The 19,098-nt window shown below is 36.4% G+C and overlaps 1 protein-coding gene across 3 annotated transcripts in view; it reads right to left on the bottom strand.

Moving 5' to 3' along the window:
- Positions 1 to 19,098, bottom strand: part of LOC111050688 (zinc finger protein 608-like) — a 135,828-nt gene that overhangs the window by 44,195 nt on the left and 72,535 nt on the right. For all 3 annotated transcript variants that reach the window (XM_039421987.1, XM_039421988.1, XM_039421989.1), the window contains one exon: positions 4,555 to 5,566. In XM_039421987.1, coding sequence (XP_039277921.1) covers positions 4,555 to 5,475 — 921 coding nt within the window. In that variant the 5' untranslated portion in view covers positions 5,476 to 5,566. The remainder of the gene's footprint in view (positions 1 to 4,554; positions 5,567 to 19,098) is intronic.

Below are 19,098 nucleotides of genomic sequence, written 5' to 3' on the forward strand. Positions count from 1 at the left end.
AATATTGTAACATAGATAGAAAAATCCAAACTAATCTTTCCTTAAATTTTAGTCACAGAAATACAAGATTGAAAGTTGAATATTTAATATTATATATTATCTCGTTCACAAATATCACCAGCGTTCAAAGTTTTTTTTTCTTTTCGCTTATGATAGTCGACCATTACTGTATTACTTGAATATGAGTCTGTATTTTTCTATTCTCTAGTTAACTGAAAGCAGACTGAAGAACTGGATTTTGTCAAAAAATGAATAGTTTTGAAAACACACCGTCGACCTTATTTCTCATTTCGAAAATTTCAGGTTTGGATTTGCATTTCCACCCGTTCATCTACTTCAAAATAATTATTAATACTTCAACTATAATTCCCACGTCATTCATTTACTTAGAAAATGAATGAATACATTCGATCATTTTTTTAATTAGAAAATCGTATAGATAGATACATTAGAAAATCTTAGATAAGGTATTTTACTTTGTTAGGTATGTTTTGAATTGAATTGAATTGCCTTTATTTTCCTAGAGAGCGAAGTTAGGGCACAGTCGGTCCTCTCTTAGACTTAACTTTTGAAGGACCATGGTAAACTTAATTATTGTTGAGACATAAATTATTATTATTTCGAAGTAGATAAACAGTTGGGAATGTAAAGCTTAACCTTTCATCAAATAATGAAAAATAAGTGATTCTAGAGTGTTTCAAAAACTACACATTTTTCAACAAAATCCAGTTTTTTGATGACGTGTAGAGTAGAGGTTAGGGTTCATCTGAGGTCTGTTTCATACAAGGACAGTATGCAGTCAGTATACAGAGTGAGTCATATTATGTATGGGAACCCTACAATAAGTTGTAGACTATTGTAGATATAATACTGTAACTCTCAGGATAAGTTATTGGTCAAATACTCTACCTTTTGACGTACAACTGAATTTCAACCTCTCATAAGGGGGTGAATTAGGGGTTGTAACTCGAATATTTTAAATGTAAACACCCATTGTGTGGTACATCATTTCAAAGGCCTTTTTAAAACAAGAAAGATGGCATCAATTATTGAACTTTATCAATTATTTCTTTAAAAACTAGAACTTCAATCAGCCGCCATTTAGGATAAAATTATCATAGAGCATTTTTATTGATGTCATCTTTCTTGTTTCAAGGGCCTTACAAATTATATACCACACAATGAGTGTTAAAAATTCAAAATATTTGAGTTACAACCCCTCATTTCCTTTAAAACTAAAACTTCAATCGGCCGCCATTTTTGATACAAGAATCATATAACATTTTTATTGATGTCATCTTTCTTGTTTTTGAAGGGCCTTAAAAGTGATGTATCACACAATTGGTGTTAACATTCAAAATATTTGAGTTACAACCCCTCATTTCCTTAAAAACTTGAATCAGCCGCCATTTTTGATACAAGAATCATATAACATTTTTATTGATGTCATCTTTCTTGTTTCAAGGGCCTTTGAAATGATGTACCACACAATGGGTGTTAAAAATTCAAAATATTTGAATTACAACCCCTCATTTCCTTTAAAACTGAAACTTCAATCGGGCGCCATTTTGGATACAAGTATCATAAAACATTTTTATTGTTGTCATCTTTCTTGTTTTGAAAATGTCTTCAAAATTATGTACCACACGATGGGTGTTTACTTTGAAAATATTCGAGTTACAACCCTTAAGTCCCCTAAGTTATGAGGGGTTGAAATTCAGTTGTACGTCAAAAGTTGGAGTATTCGACCAATAACTTATCCTGAAAGTTACAGTATTATATCTACAACAGTCTCCAACTTATTGAAGGGTTCCCATACATATGACTCACTCCGTATAATTATGTATAATGACGTGTATTGCAGAGGTTAGGGTTCATTAGAATATTCTATAAGGATAGTGTATAGTGATAGTCTATATACTATTCTTGGTCCTTATATACCATATACTATGTAATATACTATATAATATACTATAACTATATAACTATACTATAACTTTATAATATACCATTACTATGTTATATACTATAGCATAGTATAGTACACATACTATGCTATATACTATCCTTGGGTTTCATACACAGGAACTCAGCAGTAGCAAAAGGGATTGCTGGCATTCAATTAAACGGGGACGAAAAACTTGGTTCCTTCTCCCTTCAATCAGGGTAGTCTGAAGGGTTGAAGTTGGAAGGGAAAGGGCAGGCGTCTGTTTCTGACTCATTAGGTAGTCGAGTTGAGTGGGCTCACACTCACTCACTCACTCAGTCAGTCGGCGCTCGTTCAACAAGCTTTTGTGACGCGCGGTACACAATTAAACAGCTTTAATTACTAGCAACTGGCAACTGCCAGCCATCAGCCTACACCGTCAGACATCGACTCTGTCAACAACCCCAAAACTAATGAGCCGGCTAATCTATTGCGGATAGAAACAGTTTGACAACTATTGTTCCAATAAATGTTCATGTTTATTATTTAATATTATATTGTATAACTATACCGGGTGTTTCAAAAAGGGTGACCCAATTTTCAAACAGTATTATTTATTTTAAAAATTGTAATTACACAAACCAATTCTACATCAAATTACTCACGTAATAGTATCAAGTTAATGATGATGTATTATAAGTGTTCTATGTGCCCTTCTTTTGAGACTCTGACGACCTCTAGCATTACCTCCGTTACCAAAGCCGTAGTGCATTCGTGTGACGTCAGCACAGGAAGGGCTCCTACACCAATGAAACACTAGCTGATATAGATCAGCTGAAATCAACGATTTTTTTATTGGTGTAGGAGCGCTACCTGTGTTGACGTCACACGAATGCACTACGGCTTTGTTTACGGAGGAAGTGCATCTAGACGGTAGACAAATTCATTTCAGACAGTTCTCAAGATGGCTGTCTTCTGGGACTGTAGCTACTGCATCAGTAATCCTGGTTTTTAGCTCCTCAACAATTCCTCCCTTAGCATTTGATATTGAGGAGCTAAAAACCAGAATAACTAATTCAGTAGCTACAGTCCGAGAAGACAGCCATCCTGAGAACTGTCTGGGATGAATTTGTCTGCCGTCTAGATGTCGTCCGAGCCTCAAAAGGAGGGCACATATAACACTTATAATACATCATCATTAACTTGATACTTCTGTGAGTAATTTGATGTGAAATTGGTCTGTGTAAACCATTTTTCAAAATAAATATAACTGTTTAAAATTGGCCATTATTTTTGAAACACCCAGTACTTTATGTAAATAAAACAATAAATTTTATTTGATTTTGAATTGAATTTCTTCTGATTCCTGGGAAGGAAGAACAGGCTTGGCCCAAAACTATTCCATTCCCAAATTTTTATAATTAATAACATGTCCAAAAAAATATATAAAAGAATATAATCATGGTCTATCAACAATGAAATCCATTGTAATTCACAAATGGTCCAGAACATTTGCAAAGTATTTGATGTGATTGCAGAGAAAAATAATGTATCAATCAAAACTGTATAAAAAATCAGTATGTTGAATGAAAAAGACTAAGAAATTGTCAAAAACCACAGATTTATTGATACTTAGAAAGACCGGTTTCAGTGGTTTTTGACAATTTCTTAGTCTTTTTCATTCAATATGAATAATTACCACAATATCAACTTCTCAACTACACAAAAAAAATCTGTATGTCTGTGTGCTTTGGTAAACACCGTAACATCCGAATCCAAATCCTTATTACTGAAGAACAATAGTGGATATAGGTTGCCGAAGAAGAAAGCAATATCAATACCATTAAGAAACTGAAATTCGGAATTCTATTGATTCTATAATAATCAATATAAATTATCTATTCCTGAATAACTTTCAATTCAAACAAGGCAATTTCAATTGCTTTCAAGTTTTTAGCCAGGTCACTACCGTGTTATCTATCTGATGGGCATTGCCAGTCCCGGCTAAACGTAACGGCGTAACACCCATTGACGGCTCAAATCTTTGATAAATGCCAATTCCTATTCAGGCGAACTCGCAACTTCCAGCTAGGGAATCCCCAACAATAAAAGCATAAGATTCCACTTAAAGCCATACTTTCTACTTTTAACTTACTACGAATTTATTCATTGATTAATACACTAGTGTGAATGACAAGACACTATTTCTTTCTTATGACTTCCTATTCATATAGATTATGAAAAACTGACAAATTTTGTCAATAAACTTTTGTGACAATCGGCTACTTGAAGAATTGTCTCATTATCTGAATTCAATCATAACTTGATAGAGCTGTACTCAGATGTTAGATACATAAAAATGATCAGACATAAGGTTGGTTGCACAAAAGCCGGTTGAATTTTAATCGTGATTAATTTCACAAGAACCAATCAGAGAAGCATTATTTCCCAGAAATCTTACACTGATTGGTTCTTGTGAAATCAATCACGATTGAACTTTAACCACCCTTTGGGCAACCGGGCCATAGATGGATAAGTTCCAATGAAGCTGAAAAAAAACAAATTTGACAGTAGCAAAAACATTGATGGTTAAAAATTTGAACATGCAATAACAATCGAGTTCCTACCTTGGACTCGGAGACAGCCGGCGACAATTTGGCCTTTTTGGGCGGCGGCGACGAAGGGGGGGCGGGCGGCGGCGAAGGCGGCTCGGGGGCGAGGTGGGGGGAGGCGGCGGCAATGGGAGGGGGCGGCGTCGCAGAGGAAGGAGGCGGAGGTGGGGTGGAGGAGCAGGAAGGAGTTGGTGGTTGTGGTAGAGAGGGTGGAGGAGGCCCAGGCCCGGGGGCGGGGAACACCACCCTGACGAGGCCGTTGACAGCCGGGTCGGGGGTGGTGGGGGTGGTGACCGGTTTGGGTTGTTTCTTGTCGCTGCGCCGGTGATTACTCGACGCCCGCTTCGTGGTGCCGTTGTTGGGGGTGAGTGGAGTGGCTGCCTGGGCTGCAGAGGCTAGTGCAGCCGTCGCTTTGGCGCTGGCCACCGGAGTTATGTTGGGGGCCGTGGGGGTGACCTGGTCAACAACCCCAGCGACGCCACCGTTCAGCTCGCCCGGCTTGACAATCTCGTGCTTGGCTTCGGATGTCTTGGTGCCGGGCTTGGTGCGTTTTATCTTCATCTTGAGGCCCTTGTCGACGGTGGCCGAATGCTCGACGGCCAACTTGGCAGCTGCTGTCCCCTTGCCTCCTCCTGCTTCGCCGGCGGTGGTCGAGGCCATAGCCGCACTGCCGCCCCCTACCCCGGCCTCCTGGGTCGGCGTGTTGCTGCTACTGCTACTTCGCTCGTTGGTCTTCTCTATGTCCGCATCCAAGTCGATGATGAGGTCACCGATGCCAATGTCCCACTCGTTGTCATCGTATTCAAAGTTGGCGTTGGCGTTGTCTGGCTTGGCGGCCGTGGTTGGCCTGTGCTCTGCAGCCACAGCTACTGCCACCTTAGTCCGGTGGCCCGTTTCCAGCGGCGCGTCTCTCATTGGCCCAGCCATGCCCGGCATGTGGGGCTCATAAGCCCACCCCCGCACTCCCGCACTCCTGAGGGGTGCCCCGGCCCGCACCCCCCGGCAACACACACCATCTTATTCCACCCTGCAAACAACAACCAAACAACTACTTACTGACAAGCACACATTTCAATAACTTGTAACATACAGTAGAACATCAATATCAAAGCATCAATGAAACAAAAGAAATACTGTACTTATTCTAGTAAAACTTACAATCGTAGTTTACTGGTTTACTAGTTTATTCGTCAACTGATATTACCAACTCTGCATAAAGCAACTCTTCATAAGTCAGTCCTAGGTATGGGGCCTGTTTCATAAAACCCCAATAATAAAGGGCCTGTATTACAGGACTTATAAATTAAAATTTACAATCCTGTAAAATTATGTTTCCTAAAAATAATATTCTACACTTGTAAAATCACCTGTAATATTCACATGTATTACAGTTCCTTTGTTTTGAATCAATGTTTTCATTGGCCAGCGAGCCTGATATAATATTTGAACAAAGTGCTACTTAAGATGTTTTGGTGGAAAATCCACATTATCAAATTTCTGACGTTGAACGGATTGCATTCATGCTGGAAAATAACTTTGATAAATAGTTGAGAAATTATAATAACTACCTAACTTACATAACTTATTATAACAGTTATGTAAGTAGTAATGTTTCAAAAAAAGTTAATTATCAAATGTTAATAATTAAATTAACGACATTAATTAAATGTGTTTAATAGATCATTATGGACGTACATTTTCTGAATATTTCCAATAACGCTTTATTATTGAGGAAAGCTTAATCTAAAGCGTTCATAATATTGATAAGTTTCCTGCATCATATTGTATGAAATTCTGTCCTTGAAAATTCTTGGCCTACGAATAATAACATAGTCATCTTTACTAGAACTAGAAAACCACTACCTTCATCATTTTAACACCTTGCCTTTTCAACAAAATGTCACTTTTCAAGATTTTACCTACACTTGTAAAAGTTTTAGGATGGTTTGAACAATGATAAAATATTCAACAACTTCCAGTAATACAGGAAGCTTCTTTTTATGAAACACAGCTATGATAAGGTCCTGTATTATTTACTTATAATACAGGCAAATTACTTGTAAATTGTTTTACAGGGAAAATTGTTTATGAAACACAAACTTTTAATTTTCACCTGTAATACAGGAACATTTCCTTTATTACAGGACTTGTAACTTTTATGAAACAGGCCCCTGAGGTCTTGTCTTGTAGTGTGTAGGGCTGTCTTCAGACCGCTTAATGATTTTCAGACCGTCTACCGGTCTGCCTACTTGGACCACAGACCACAGACTATCTGTGCTTCCCGGAACACTATTTTGGTCGGGTCTTGTAGCGCTGTCTTAAGATTATTGAAATTGACCTCGATTGGAACAATCCAAAATAATTACTTAAGTTGGCCATTAACGGTAGGTCATGCATACACATGCACACACACACGTCTATCACACATGTTTTGTCATCAGTAAAAGGCTTCTAAAATAAAATAAACAACCAAAAACAATAAAAAGACCACTGGAAAATTGAAATTAATAATGATAGAAAAATCAACCTCAGATAGGGTAGAGAAGAAAAAATAAACAACATAAATTGGAAATACAAAAACCTAACCTCAAAAAATTTTGCATGAAGCGTTTTTCTGAGAACACAGTTGTGATGACAAAACAATGTAAGTCGACTGTGTATGTGCATGCTCGTTCAACCGTTAGTGGCCAGTCTCACGGCCGTTTGCACAGTATAAGTTTAAACTAAATTTCATTTTAAACTGGATTAAATCCATATCAAGTCTCGTTCGTTATAGAGGGTTTCATTTTTAGTTTAAGCCACCAGCTGATTGAATTTAGTTTAAGCTTTGACTGTATTGCACTGTCAAAGCTTAAACTAAATTCAATCAGCTGGTGGCTTAAACTAAAAATGTAACACATTATAACAAACGAGACTTTATACGGTTTTAAACCAGTTTAAGATGAAATTTAGTTTAAACTGTCAATGTGCAAACGGCCCATAGAGGATTGAAAATAAATTGACCTCGGATCTCGGATGGAATAGCCTATCATAATTGTATAGATTTCCATGACAAACTAGAAAACTCCAGAGATAAGATACAGTACTGCATTAAATTTACAGAGAGCACCTAATGGAATATAAAATAGCTCTATTTTTAACCTACTAGACCTATCAGAATATTACTTTTATCAATGCAATTTAAACTCAGGTTCATCACTAAATACTGTTTATCACAAATTACTGTAGTTTATCACACCCTTAAAAGTTGTTCATCACTACAACTTAATCTTTGTATATGTTGTAATATTGACCTAATCAGTATGCCTTTGTACCCCTCTATGCCTATATAGATTATGCGAATCTTAAAATGAATTGTTGCAGATAAAATGAATACAGTAAATTTCAGCTAAGACGAACATTACGACAGAGACTTGAAGTAGAAATCCTACAATTCGGAATATCCTAGAAATAATTTCTGTGGAATTGACTGTAAGCATTTGAAATCACAACCGATAGTGAATAACAGATTCGGAAGTCATATGTATCGCAGAAGTCATAGGGTTAGTTGTAAAAATGTCACTAAAGAAGAGGCTGCATTACAATCATTCTAAATATATTGCCTGTTCTTTAAAAAAACTGACTTATTTGCAAGTTAAGTTGATGAAAAAAATGGAAGCATATCAAAATATTTCTGCAACAAGAATAATTTGACAAAAACAAATCCCTTCAGACAAGCAATACGTCCAACAATAAGCCGCCATTTTGGATACAAGTATCATAGAACATTTCTATCAATCAATCTTTCTCTCTCTCTCTCAATCTCTCTCTCTCCCCCTCTCCTCTCTTTAGAGTCGCATCTCGCCCCCCTCTGCCATCCATCCTTATCCAGTCCAGTCATCCTCTCGCAAACCTCTGCATTCCATCTCTTTTCAAACATTGGCCATCTATATTTTCTTTGGCCTACTTTGCTTTTGATGCTGGCTTGGAGTCCATTCAAAGACTCTCAATGGTATTCTCTCCGTATTCATTCGGCATAGGTATCCAATACCATTTACCTGGTTCTTACCAGTTCTTCAATGTGACTTATATTTAGTGAAATATAAATAAATGCAGTAAGATACGAATTTGCCGTCTATAATAGCTTAAAACAAAGAGAATAGTAGACGCTATCTGAGAATACACATAAATTGAGATCGAAATCTATCAGTAACTTGGAAAGGATAATATTTCCATTTTGAGCTCAACGAAATGACAAAAACCCGCGAAAAAGTAAATAGTTTTGTTCGACCAAAGTAAAACGGAAAAAGGAAAACGTATCGTTCAACCCAAAAAAACTATGCAGTAAAAGCAACACACGAACGATTGGAGCGCAAAGAAATGAGTTCTGAGGAAAATAATGGTTGAATCGTGGAGGAAAATCCAATGGAAAGTGTGCATGTGTGAGTGCAAGGAAGAGAAGATTTTCCTTCTAAAAGCACTGAGTACTTCTCTCATTCTTGTTCTTTCCACCTTTTGAAGCACGTCCTGGAAGTGCTTCCATCTTCTCAACAATCTCAAAGACGTTAAAAAGCAGTGGCATACAAAATTCTATAGCTGCCGGGAAAAGCGAGAGGCAGAAAATGGCTGAACACTGGAGAAGAAGCATCATACAAACGTGTTCAAGCGCATCGAACCAAGACGATTCTTCCTTTTTATTTACGGTGAAGATCTTGTTCTTTTCGATACAACCTGATACCTGCCTCTGCTTCACCATTCCCATTTGATTCTACAGAAAGTCTTCATAGTATCCAAAAAGTCACATTTTCCATTGAGTGTTTTACATCAGTAGAAATTATAAATTACAATATCAACATAGCAAAGAGCTACAGGAATATATTGGGCCTACATATATTGGAATATATTGGAACCACAGATATTTTGATCGTAATCCTGGACATGTTCCCTTGTAGGTTCACAGAAATCACAAAGCTAATCAGCTTAAGAAAATTACATTCAACTACATAAGTTCGTTTTTAGGTTGGAGCAATGTACCTAGAATACATTAGGTACCTTGTATTCTAGGTACCTTGGGTTAGAGGAAGTTTTGTGAATTCATAACATTATAAATCTTGACACTCAACTGGAATATTTTCAAAGTGTAGAGAAATGAGCTAGTTTGAACACTGGTCACATCTCGACAATCAATTTCTCTGGAATTTAAAAAACACAGTTTTATTCTTGTCACTTCCACATTCTTCAGATTTGTTCACAGGACTGCAGATTATTGTTGAAACCAACACATCTTCAACTGTAGTGAAGATGTCTTCGTTTCACACTTCAGCTGAAGTTTTGTTGGTTTCAACACGAAACTGCAGTCCTGTGTTCAAATATAAAAACATAATGTGGAAGTGACAACAATAAAACTGAAATTGAGTTTTCTCAATTATGGAGGAATTACACAATATCAATTCCTATTAACAAATTTCATCATTCCCTGGAAGTTTTCTTTATTATAATAAAGCGTAATTCACGTTCAAAATAGGTCTGAATACGAAATAATATAAAATTAGTTTCAATATCAAATATTCAGAAAACCGTGTAAAGGTTTCTTGTAATCGCATTGAGCGGATATTGTAGTGAATATAATTGCACAAACAAGAAGGTTTATATTTATAACTAGCAGCTATAGCAGATAACCCGTGCTCCACAAGGGTCTAATTAAAAATTTGACAAACTGAAAACTTGACCTACTGAATTCGTGATGAATTTAAAGTAGGCCTATAACCATCCTCGATAAATTAAGAATCAATATGCAAAATTTCAAGTTAATCAGTCCAGTAGTTCAGATGTAATGGTGTAAATTCGTAAATTCCATATCTCGTACATGAATAAGAAAGTTCTTTCCTTTATTATATTAGAGATAGAAGGTAATACAGTAGCTTCATTCGTTTTGACAATGTTGAATTGACTTCCTCCCATAATGAAGAATAAAGGCTAAAAATCATTCACAATGAAGAAAGAGGAGTACTTTGGGAAATAAACAGCTAAACAGCTATGTTGCGTGAGTAATTTTATTGTTTTGTACCGACTACATCTACTCGTACAGACTGAATCACCTGATGGGAATGTTCCAACCGTAATGACAATTCGCAGTCTATTTGAAAAAGCACTTACAACACAATGGATTACATAATACACAACCATGTTGACATAGTCGTACTACTAGAATAGAGGAGCGTGTACATGCCAATACATCAGAGATGAGGAGATAAGCTGAATGGAGTTGCAAGTTGCAACACTCCCCGACTATCATCAAACTAATAATAATCATTTGTTTGCTTCCCACGGGTTGTCTTCCAGATTTGTAACCAGAGAATATAGAATGGAATTACAGAATGTTTGTTACCGAGACACAAGATCGGAAACTGATAAAAATAATCAGCATGGGAACTATTGCAGATCTGGATACACTGCTTGAATAAAATATGCTAATTTTAATAACTACTAAGTATTGCTTTATTCTTGAATACTGTTTAGTATCATATTGTATTAAACTGAGGACTAGGATAAACTTATTCAAAACCTTATACCAATTTACATTTCACTAGGCTCAGGCCAATAAATGGGCTCAGTCAGCGACTGACCAGAATAAAAGAATTTTAAAGAGAATATCATCCAAATTAATTTTTATCAACGCGCCAAATTCTACCCAAAACAATGAAGTAGAACAAAACATAACAACAAATGCTGAAAATATTACCTAAATAGGAAAACTGTACATTAATTTAAACATAATTAATAGACCTACAAAAAAGGGACGGAAATTGTCCGTGATTGGCTAGCTAGTCGATTGCATCTCAAATTTGTTTGGGCTCTGAATAAAAACAGGTGTCATTCATATTGTCTGGTGTTTCAAATATTTGTGGTGTTTCAAACTATTTATTATTTGTGTAGAATGATCGAAAAATTTGGAATAATATTAACATATTGCCATTTAAAAGCCAAAAACTAAACATCCCTAACCTTTATCTCTTCCTTTAAACATAATTAAACGGAACCTTTTTCGTAATGATTATTATCAAACGAAAATCCCAATTAAATGCTGTAGATCACCGCAAAGACTTCTGCTATTGCAAATATTGACAACAGGGTAAACAGCTAGATGGAAATTCGATGAGCGCTACTATAAAAAAATTATTTGTCAGCCCGGGAATCGAACCCGGTACCTCCTAATTGCCGGTCAGGAATGCTTACACCAAACTGACAATCTCTCGATAGCAGCGCTCATTTTATACGAAGCAATAGCGGCCAGCCAGTCCACAGATCGAATTTTCATCCTGTTGATCCTGTTGTCAATATTTGCAATAGCAGAAGTCTTAGGGGTGATTTACAGAATTTGAACTAATGCAGCTTCCAATTCATTTCCATAATTTTGGTAATGTTTTTGGTTTGTTTGTGAACTGGCAGATCTGAGGAACTCCCATTCAAGCTTCATATTTTTGTGAAAAATGATTTGAACAGTAAGTTTGAATCTGAGAGTTATTTGTCAAAACGAGTGAGGAGAAGGTGAGTTGGTCATTTAATAAGATGTTTATATGTTTTCCTACAGTTACGTTGAAAAGTGGCCATTGCTGCACTGATTACAGAACGCAAAGAATCACTTTTCCGCTCTAGTGCGGGAAAAATTTTTCTGCACTCCAGATTTGCAACATGGCAACGCAAAATACTTAGTAGGTTATATGGAGCAACAGTGCAGCAAAATCAAAATGAAGTTGGTAACAGTGACTGCTGTGGCTGCTATAGTGAGCAGAGGTGCAACGAAGCACAACGCGCTAATTATTATTCATTATATATTATAACCAAGGACAACGAGGACTTTAGGATTTTAGGATTAAGGTTTTTATCAATAATAAAATTACACAGAAAAACATTTGATGCATTTCAGGCAATTTTACCCATAATTACCCACTTTTCATATTCAATGGTACTGTAGGAAAAACTTAATGTGAAATACGTGCGCAAAGTTCCTCTATTGCACTCAAGAAACCATTCCGCCCTCGCCTACGGCTCGGGCGTAAACGTTTCTTTCGGTGCAGCAAACTGTCACTTTGCGCACTAGTTGCACAAATAACTATTTCTACTCTGTATGTAAATTTTATACACCAACATATCGTGCTTTTCACTCTAATTAGTAAGACCACACGCTCTTCGATAAAAAAACAAGGCAGTACTTGTTAACGAAGAGTTAAAACGAAAACGAATCAATAAGCCAGGAACCTTTCCCACAAAAATTAAAAAGTACCGCAACTTATAAAAAAGGCAGGCTGGCGGTAGACATAGTTAGCTCGGAAGGGAGAGGAAAGTCTCAGTTCATCTAGTGCCTAATTTGACCATTTCGTGGGAGACTGGAACAAGTGGGAAGTTGAGCTGTTCAGTTTGTTGAATCACGAAGGTTATGTTTAATTAGTATGTTTCTACCCTTAAGGGTAGTTTAGGGGCCAGGTTTTGACTTTAAAATAGCAACAAGCTGGTACATTATTATGAGAAATAAATTATAAAATATCATTCGAATATAATTATGATACTGTATCCACTGGACTTACTGAAAGCAACGGGAGCTAGAAGACCTGAAATTTCCAGAAACCGAGACCCTCTCAAAGGAGGCTGATACGAGGCGAACTAAAATCCGAGATGAAATGAATGTTACCCTCTCAGGATACTATGCAATATAACTTATGAATCCAGTGTACATCCGATAGATCCTCTCCGCCCTACAGGGAGCAGGAACCCCAAGAAATACCTCGATCATTTGACACAAGCACTTGAGTCCACTTTGTTAAAGAAATAAGATAATTTCACATCCGGATGTAGAATTTCGATATCTACACTTTGGTAAAACCATTTTAGTCCTACTTCCATTATCAAGACCATTACAACATCTCAAGTCAGATATTGCAGATGAATTTTGGGAATCAATGCCATCGTCGTCGTCTTGTTACAGGGGTAGGCATTAATACCTGTTCCGCCTTCAAACATTCTCCCACCTTTTTCTTGGTCTGCCAATACTTCTCCTCCCTTCTGGCTTGTAAGCAATGGCAGCTTTGGGGATTCTTCCGTTTCCCATTCTCTCAACGTGTTCTCTCCACTGTTGTCGATTCTCGTCAACTTGTTGAGGTATAGAGATCACATTGAGCTCTCTAGGGATATCGATATTATAAAGCCTGTCCTCTCTGGTGCATCCCTTCACTGACCTTAAAAATCTCATTTCTCTGGGAAACAATGCTTGGGTATAAATACTTTACTGTAGTTAGTTTGAAATGTGCTTGCTGTTTGGATGGTGTAAAGTATCATTTGGTAAAATGACTCAAGTCCACTTATGTAATATTTTGTCATGGACCAAACAACAAGTCATAATTAAATCGGTAGTTTTTTATTTATTCATTACTTTGGAATGATAGAATCATGAATAAGTGTATTTTGAACCTACTTTGTAAGTTTCATTGTGATAGAATCAGAAATATTCTTGAAAATTATGTTTGAAAATACAAGAAAACTTTGGACTTCATTTTCTCAAAACTGCAGTTTTGGACTCTAGTGCTTATGACATTATGACCAAGGAATGGTTGGTTGCTGTTGAACTGGGCCCATAGACGCCCTAAAAACCACTATTGGGCCCACGTCAATTCGGGACTGTTCAATGGGGCTCATAACTCTACAATTATCATCCACAAAATAGAATTATTACTACAGTATCTGCATTTAAACACCCATGTCAACTTCATGGTAGCCTAGACTTTCAAATAGTGGGCTCCCAACAAAGATTTTGACACAACTGAAATTTTGATTTTTGACTTTTATACAACAATTGACCTATTGCTCCATTCTGTTAACTTACTTTGTGTTCTTCCTCTAATAATATTCAGTATAGTAATGATTGTCCGATACATTATCAAACAAATAACAGAAACAGATACAAGTAGATGAGTTTCTGGAGCAGTCGAGTGGTTTAGACGATGACTTTGTAAATTAGAAGCCCGGTGTTCGATTCTCCTACGGACACGAAATATTTTCTGATGCCATTTCAGTTTTTGATGGCCACGTGAAGTGTCCCTTCCGACTGTTATACACTAGTTTTCATAATTTGTTATAACAAGTATAATATGAGGAATACAATGTAATCCAATTCAGTGGTTCTTCAATTCAGTATTGATTCTAGACAAAGGTTCTGGAATTGGTCAGGTGTAACGACGTGAAAATTCTTGTCAACTCACTCGACGTGACAGCCAGTCAGGTTACCCCATGTTCATTTTTTCTAACTATAATGAACAATAGGTCACGAGTACTAGTACATTAATTTGACTTTTGTAAAAGTCCATTCTCTAAATTCAAGTTATGATAAGTCCACGTTGATTTCCATTGAATGAAAGAAAAAATCATGGAGTTCAACAGAGAAGACATCCAATGTATGTGAGTCTTTCAACGCTACATTAAGGGTCGGTTTCCGAGCTCGGAATTTGGCTAAGTCCTAGACTTTAAACAGCTGGAGTCAGAAAATTGGCTTTCCAAAACGGGGCGTTGTCGCAGCTTTTATAACAGTAGTCGTAGTTTTTATTTTCTCATTTCTATAATATTGGAAACGTTTTTCCTTGACGAAATTAGTAATTCTTAAATAATTCAAAATAACTTTACACTATTTTCTCTTTATTTTATTTTGTGTTCAATTTTCTAGTTTTTCGAAATTTGATTCAAACGTGACTATGACAATGACTGCGACTACGCCCCGTTTTGGAAAACCAATTTTCTGACTCCAGCTGTTCATAGTCCAGAACTTACCTAAATCCCGAGCTCGGAAACCGCCCCTAAATGCTTCCCGTGCAAAATTATTGCGTAACAACAAACATAAACTTCCATAACCGGTATTGATTTTTTTTTGAAAATGAAAGTCTAGGACTTAGCTAAATCCCGAGCTCGGATACCGGCCCTAAAAATGTGGAAAACTTTTAATTTTAGTTTTTATTATTTTATTTCAATTTTCTACATTAATTTTAGAAGACTACTTCCATCAGCATCCAAACATTTTCCGAATCAATTAAAGTTGTCAAAAGTGAACAGATACCTACTAGATTGGTTAGTATCCGAAATACGATAACTCCAGTTCTGTAAATGATACTATTGGGTAGAGACGGGGACTTTAGTCCTTCGTTGATTTCACTATGTGCAATAATAAACGTAATCTTTTTTAAAGCCACGTGCAACAAATGACACAAAAGAACAATAAATGAAAATGAATATACCAAGCCAACTGACCCCTTCCCACTGTTTTTTATAACAGCACTCAAGTGCAAAATATATTACAAGAGCCACTTAACCAGGCTTGGATAACTTTAGAAAAGGTACATAGGGGAGTATATTTTTTATGATCCATGAAGATAAAACAAGATTTACAGCTTACTCAACTTCGTTCTAGGTATAAAAGACGCGGTAAAATTTTCAGAGGGGTACAGGTATTATGTTACTACCGTATTATGCAACAAAAACACATAAAGACCGAACAACACGTCTTGGAACCATTTCACCCTGTTTGTCCTGTCCCACCCTAAGCGTTCTATTGAATATGTTAGCGACGACAAAGATATTGAATTCACCCTTCTACGTTCAATACAAGGCCAGTCGGTCGCAATAATAATGAAAAGGGTCCTTTTCATACTTCGAATTGTTAATCCCTACGGCGACAAGCAAATAAAGACCAATTATTCTACATGACGAAACCCTTCACATGTGACTTGCCGTTTGAATACAGGACCAATAAATGTGACTATGTGTTACAGCATATGCTTCAACAATCATGATTCATGCTTATCAATGCAATGTTAATCAATCAATAATTTCATTATTGATCACAAACTACAGAAGAATGGATACAAAAGCAGTTCCTGGTCTTGTTTTCCTGCTCAATTATAAGGAATTTGTCTTTTGTGAAATAGAAAATAGAGTATTAGATACTGAAAAAGAATCTCTCCCACTATAATGTTGACGTTGGAAATTGAATTTATATTCATAATGATAGCAATGCGAAGAGAACTATACTCATTCAAGTTGACAAACAGTGTACAGATAGGTATCATAGAACGTTTTTCTTGTTGGATCAAAAATTATCTCTGGCATTAATGCAAACAGTTGTCTACAAACAATCCATGAATTTTAAGAAACTATAAACGATTATTATGGTCAACTGAATGGAGCTGCCAATAGAGAAAAGTCGCAAATATCATACCTCAGTCTAACAAAGATTTGGGATTAAGAAGTAGTCCCATAATTCATCTCCTCTAAATTGATATTTTATATTTAGCAGAGTACATAAAACTTCTTCTTCTATCCAGTGCCCATCCTTGGCTTGCTTTTCCTTCCATAGTGTTGCTTTCTCCTTCCAATGCACTACACCTAGTACATAAAGCTGTTACTGAGCCACAAAATAAGTCTGAATTTCACGAAAAGTAAACCAGAAGTATGATGAACGTATTTAAACTGAATCAATTTACAATTCATCGACCAATAAAGGCTGAGCTCTACTGCCATTGGCTGGGACAAGCTGAGTCTCAGGTCGACAACTATTGCCACCAATACAATAATGACCAATCGTAGGGCTTCACCCACACTATATATTTGCTGCTCAATGTTCAAGTTTCAGTTTACTAGGTATTGATAATGTAACAATCAAAACTGGTAACTCAAATTGTTTTAATAAACAAATGGTTCTGACAATATCAGATCATCTCCATAATATGAATATATTTACCACATCAAAACGGAGAAAATATATGTGCTACAAGTATCGGTTTAATTTTAACAATATATTTTTGAGATCCCGCAATATCTGATACAATAGGACAGGGATCATCACTAGAGAAACTCAAGTTCATCTGGTTTTGATTATAAATACAATATGACTGGTAAATTATTGTCTCTAGAATGTACTGTTTTCAAATTCTCATAAGATTCTAGAGAACTATGGAGCATTCCAGCACATGAGTTTGAAATCAATTAAGGAAACGTATATTCTCGTACAAGGTATAGAGGTATATTCCTCCATATCAAATGCACGTTTTTGTAATGATAACTGGAAACATGTTTTTTCAAATTGATATAAGTTTTAAAATTAAATATGATTGAGGGTATTCAACCAACGCGAGTATAATGCAACCAAGAAACCCTGCGAGTAATGAGAAGTAAATCGAAAATTAGTTGCTTTTCAGCTCATGTAGCCTAATAAGTTTGAACAGTGGCATTGGCTCAAACCCCTCATTCACTTGAAACATTATTATCTTGCCTCAATTATTCTAGAACTTACAAGTTCAGCTTTTGCATCTCGTCCAATCTGGTCCGTAGGTGTACACAAGTGCTACTCGCATGTACATAACAATAGAATATTTCAATTAATGGCCGTGATTAGCCTGGAAGCAGAACAATAACCGAAGTTATTGCAGTAATTTGACAAGCAAAACAGTAAGAGAGAGAGAGACAAATATAGAGTATTGCAGTAATTTGACAAGCCAAATAGTGGGGTGGAGAGAGAAAGGGAGAGACAGAGATAGACAACGAGAGTTGGAGTTCTTCATTTGTGTATATGTTACAGTATACATAGAGAGAGAGAGAGTGAGAGAGAGATGATTGCCTTTATTAGGGCGGAGTTAGGACTCATGGTCCTCACTGCCACACAACCATAGAGAGAGAGAGTGAGAGAGAGAGCGCGTGAGAGAGAGAGAGAGAGCGAGTGTGAGAGAGTGACAGAGACTACCAGCATTTGGTTCCAGAATAGGAGGATGAGAATACTATAGTTCAGGGAGATAGAGAGTGTGATAAAGATTGATTGATTGAGTACTTTATTTATGTAGATTACAATATATACTGGCTTATACACTTATATACAATAGCTTACAATACAGCAAAATTATAGATGAATTTACATAATATAGACTGAGAAAATAATTATTGAACTGTATATGATATGAAAAAGCAATCTGTAATATAACTATAGATAATTATTTGTTATGCATCTACATAAATTGGCGGAGCTATGGACATATCAATGTCCATTCTTCGGAAAGGATATTTTTAATATTATCTCTATGAGAGAGAGAGAGAGATTGATTGATTATATGCCTTTATTCAATCAATCTCTCTCTCTCAGAGAGATAATATTAAAAATATCCTTTCCGAAGAATGGACATTGATATGTCCAAAGCTCCGCCAATTTATGTAGATGCATAACACTATAATTACCATAGTTACCCATAGAGAGAGAGAGAGAGAGAGAGAGAGAGGAGAGAGAGAGAGAGAGAGAGAGAGAGAGAGAGAGAGAGTGAGAAAGAAAGAAAGAAAGAGAGATAGAATGTGTGAGAGATAGAGTAGGATAGACAATGACAGAGCACCAGCAGATGGCTCCAGAATAGGAGGATGAGAATACTATAGTTCAGTTAAGAGAGATAGAGAGAGTGATAAAGAGAGAGAGAGAACGCGATGTACGCATCTCATTGAATATTTGATAAGATCAAAACGATCGTTGAACGCTGGATGGATCAGGTTAATGGGGGAAGACAA

Source organism: Nilaparvata lugens, chromosome 2 (genome assembly GCF_014356525.2).
Source record: "Nilaparvata lugens isolate BPH chromosome 2, ASM1435652v1, whole genome shotgun sequence".
NCBI classification, from domain to species: domain Eukaryota; kingdom Metazoa; phylum Arthropoda; class Insecta; order Hemiptera; family Delphacidae; genus Nilaparvata; species Nilaparvata lugens.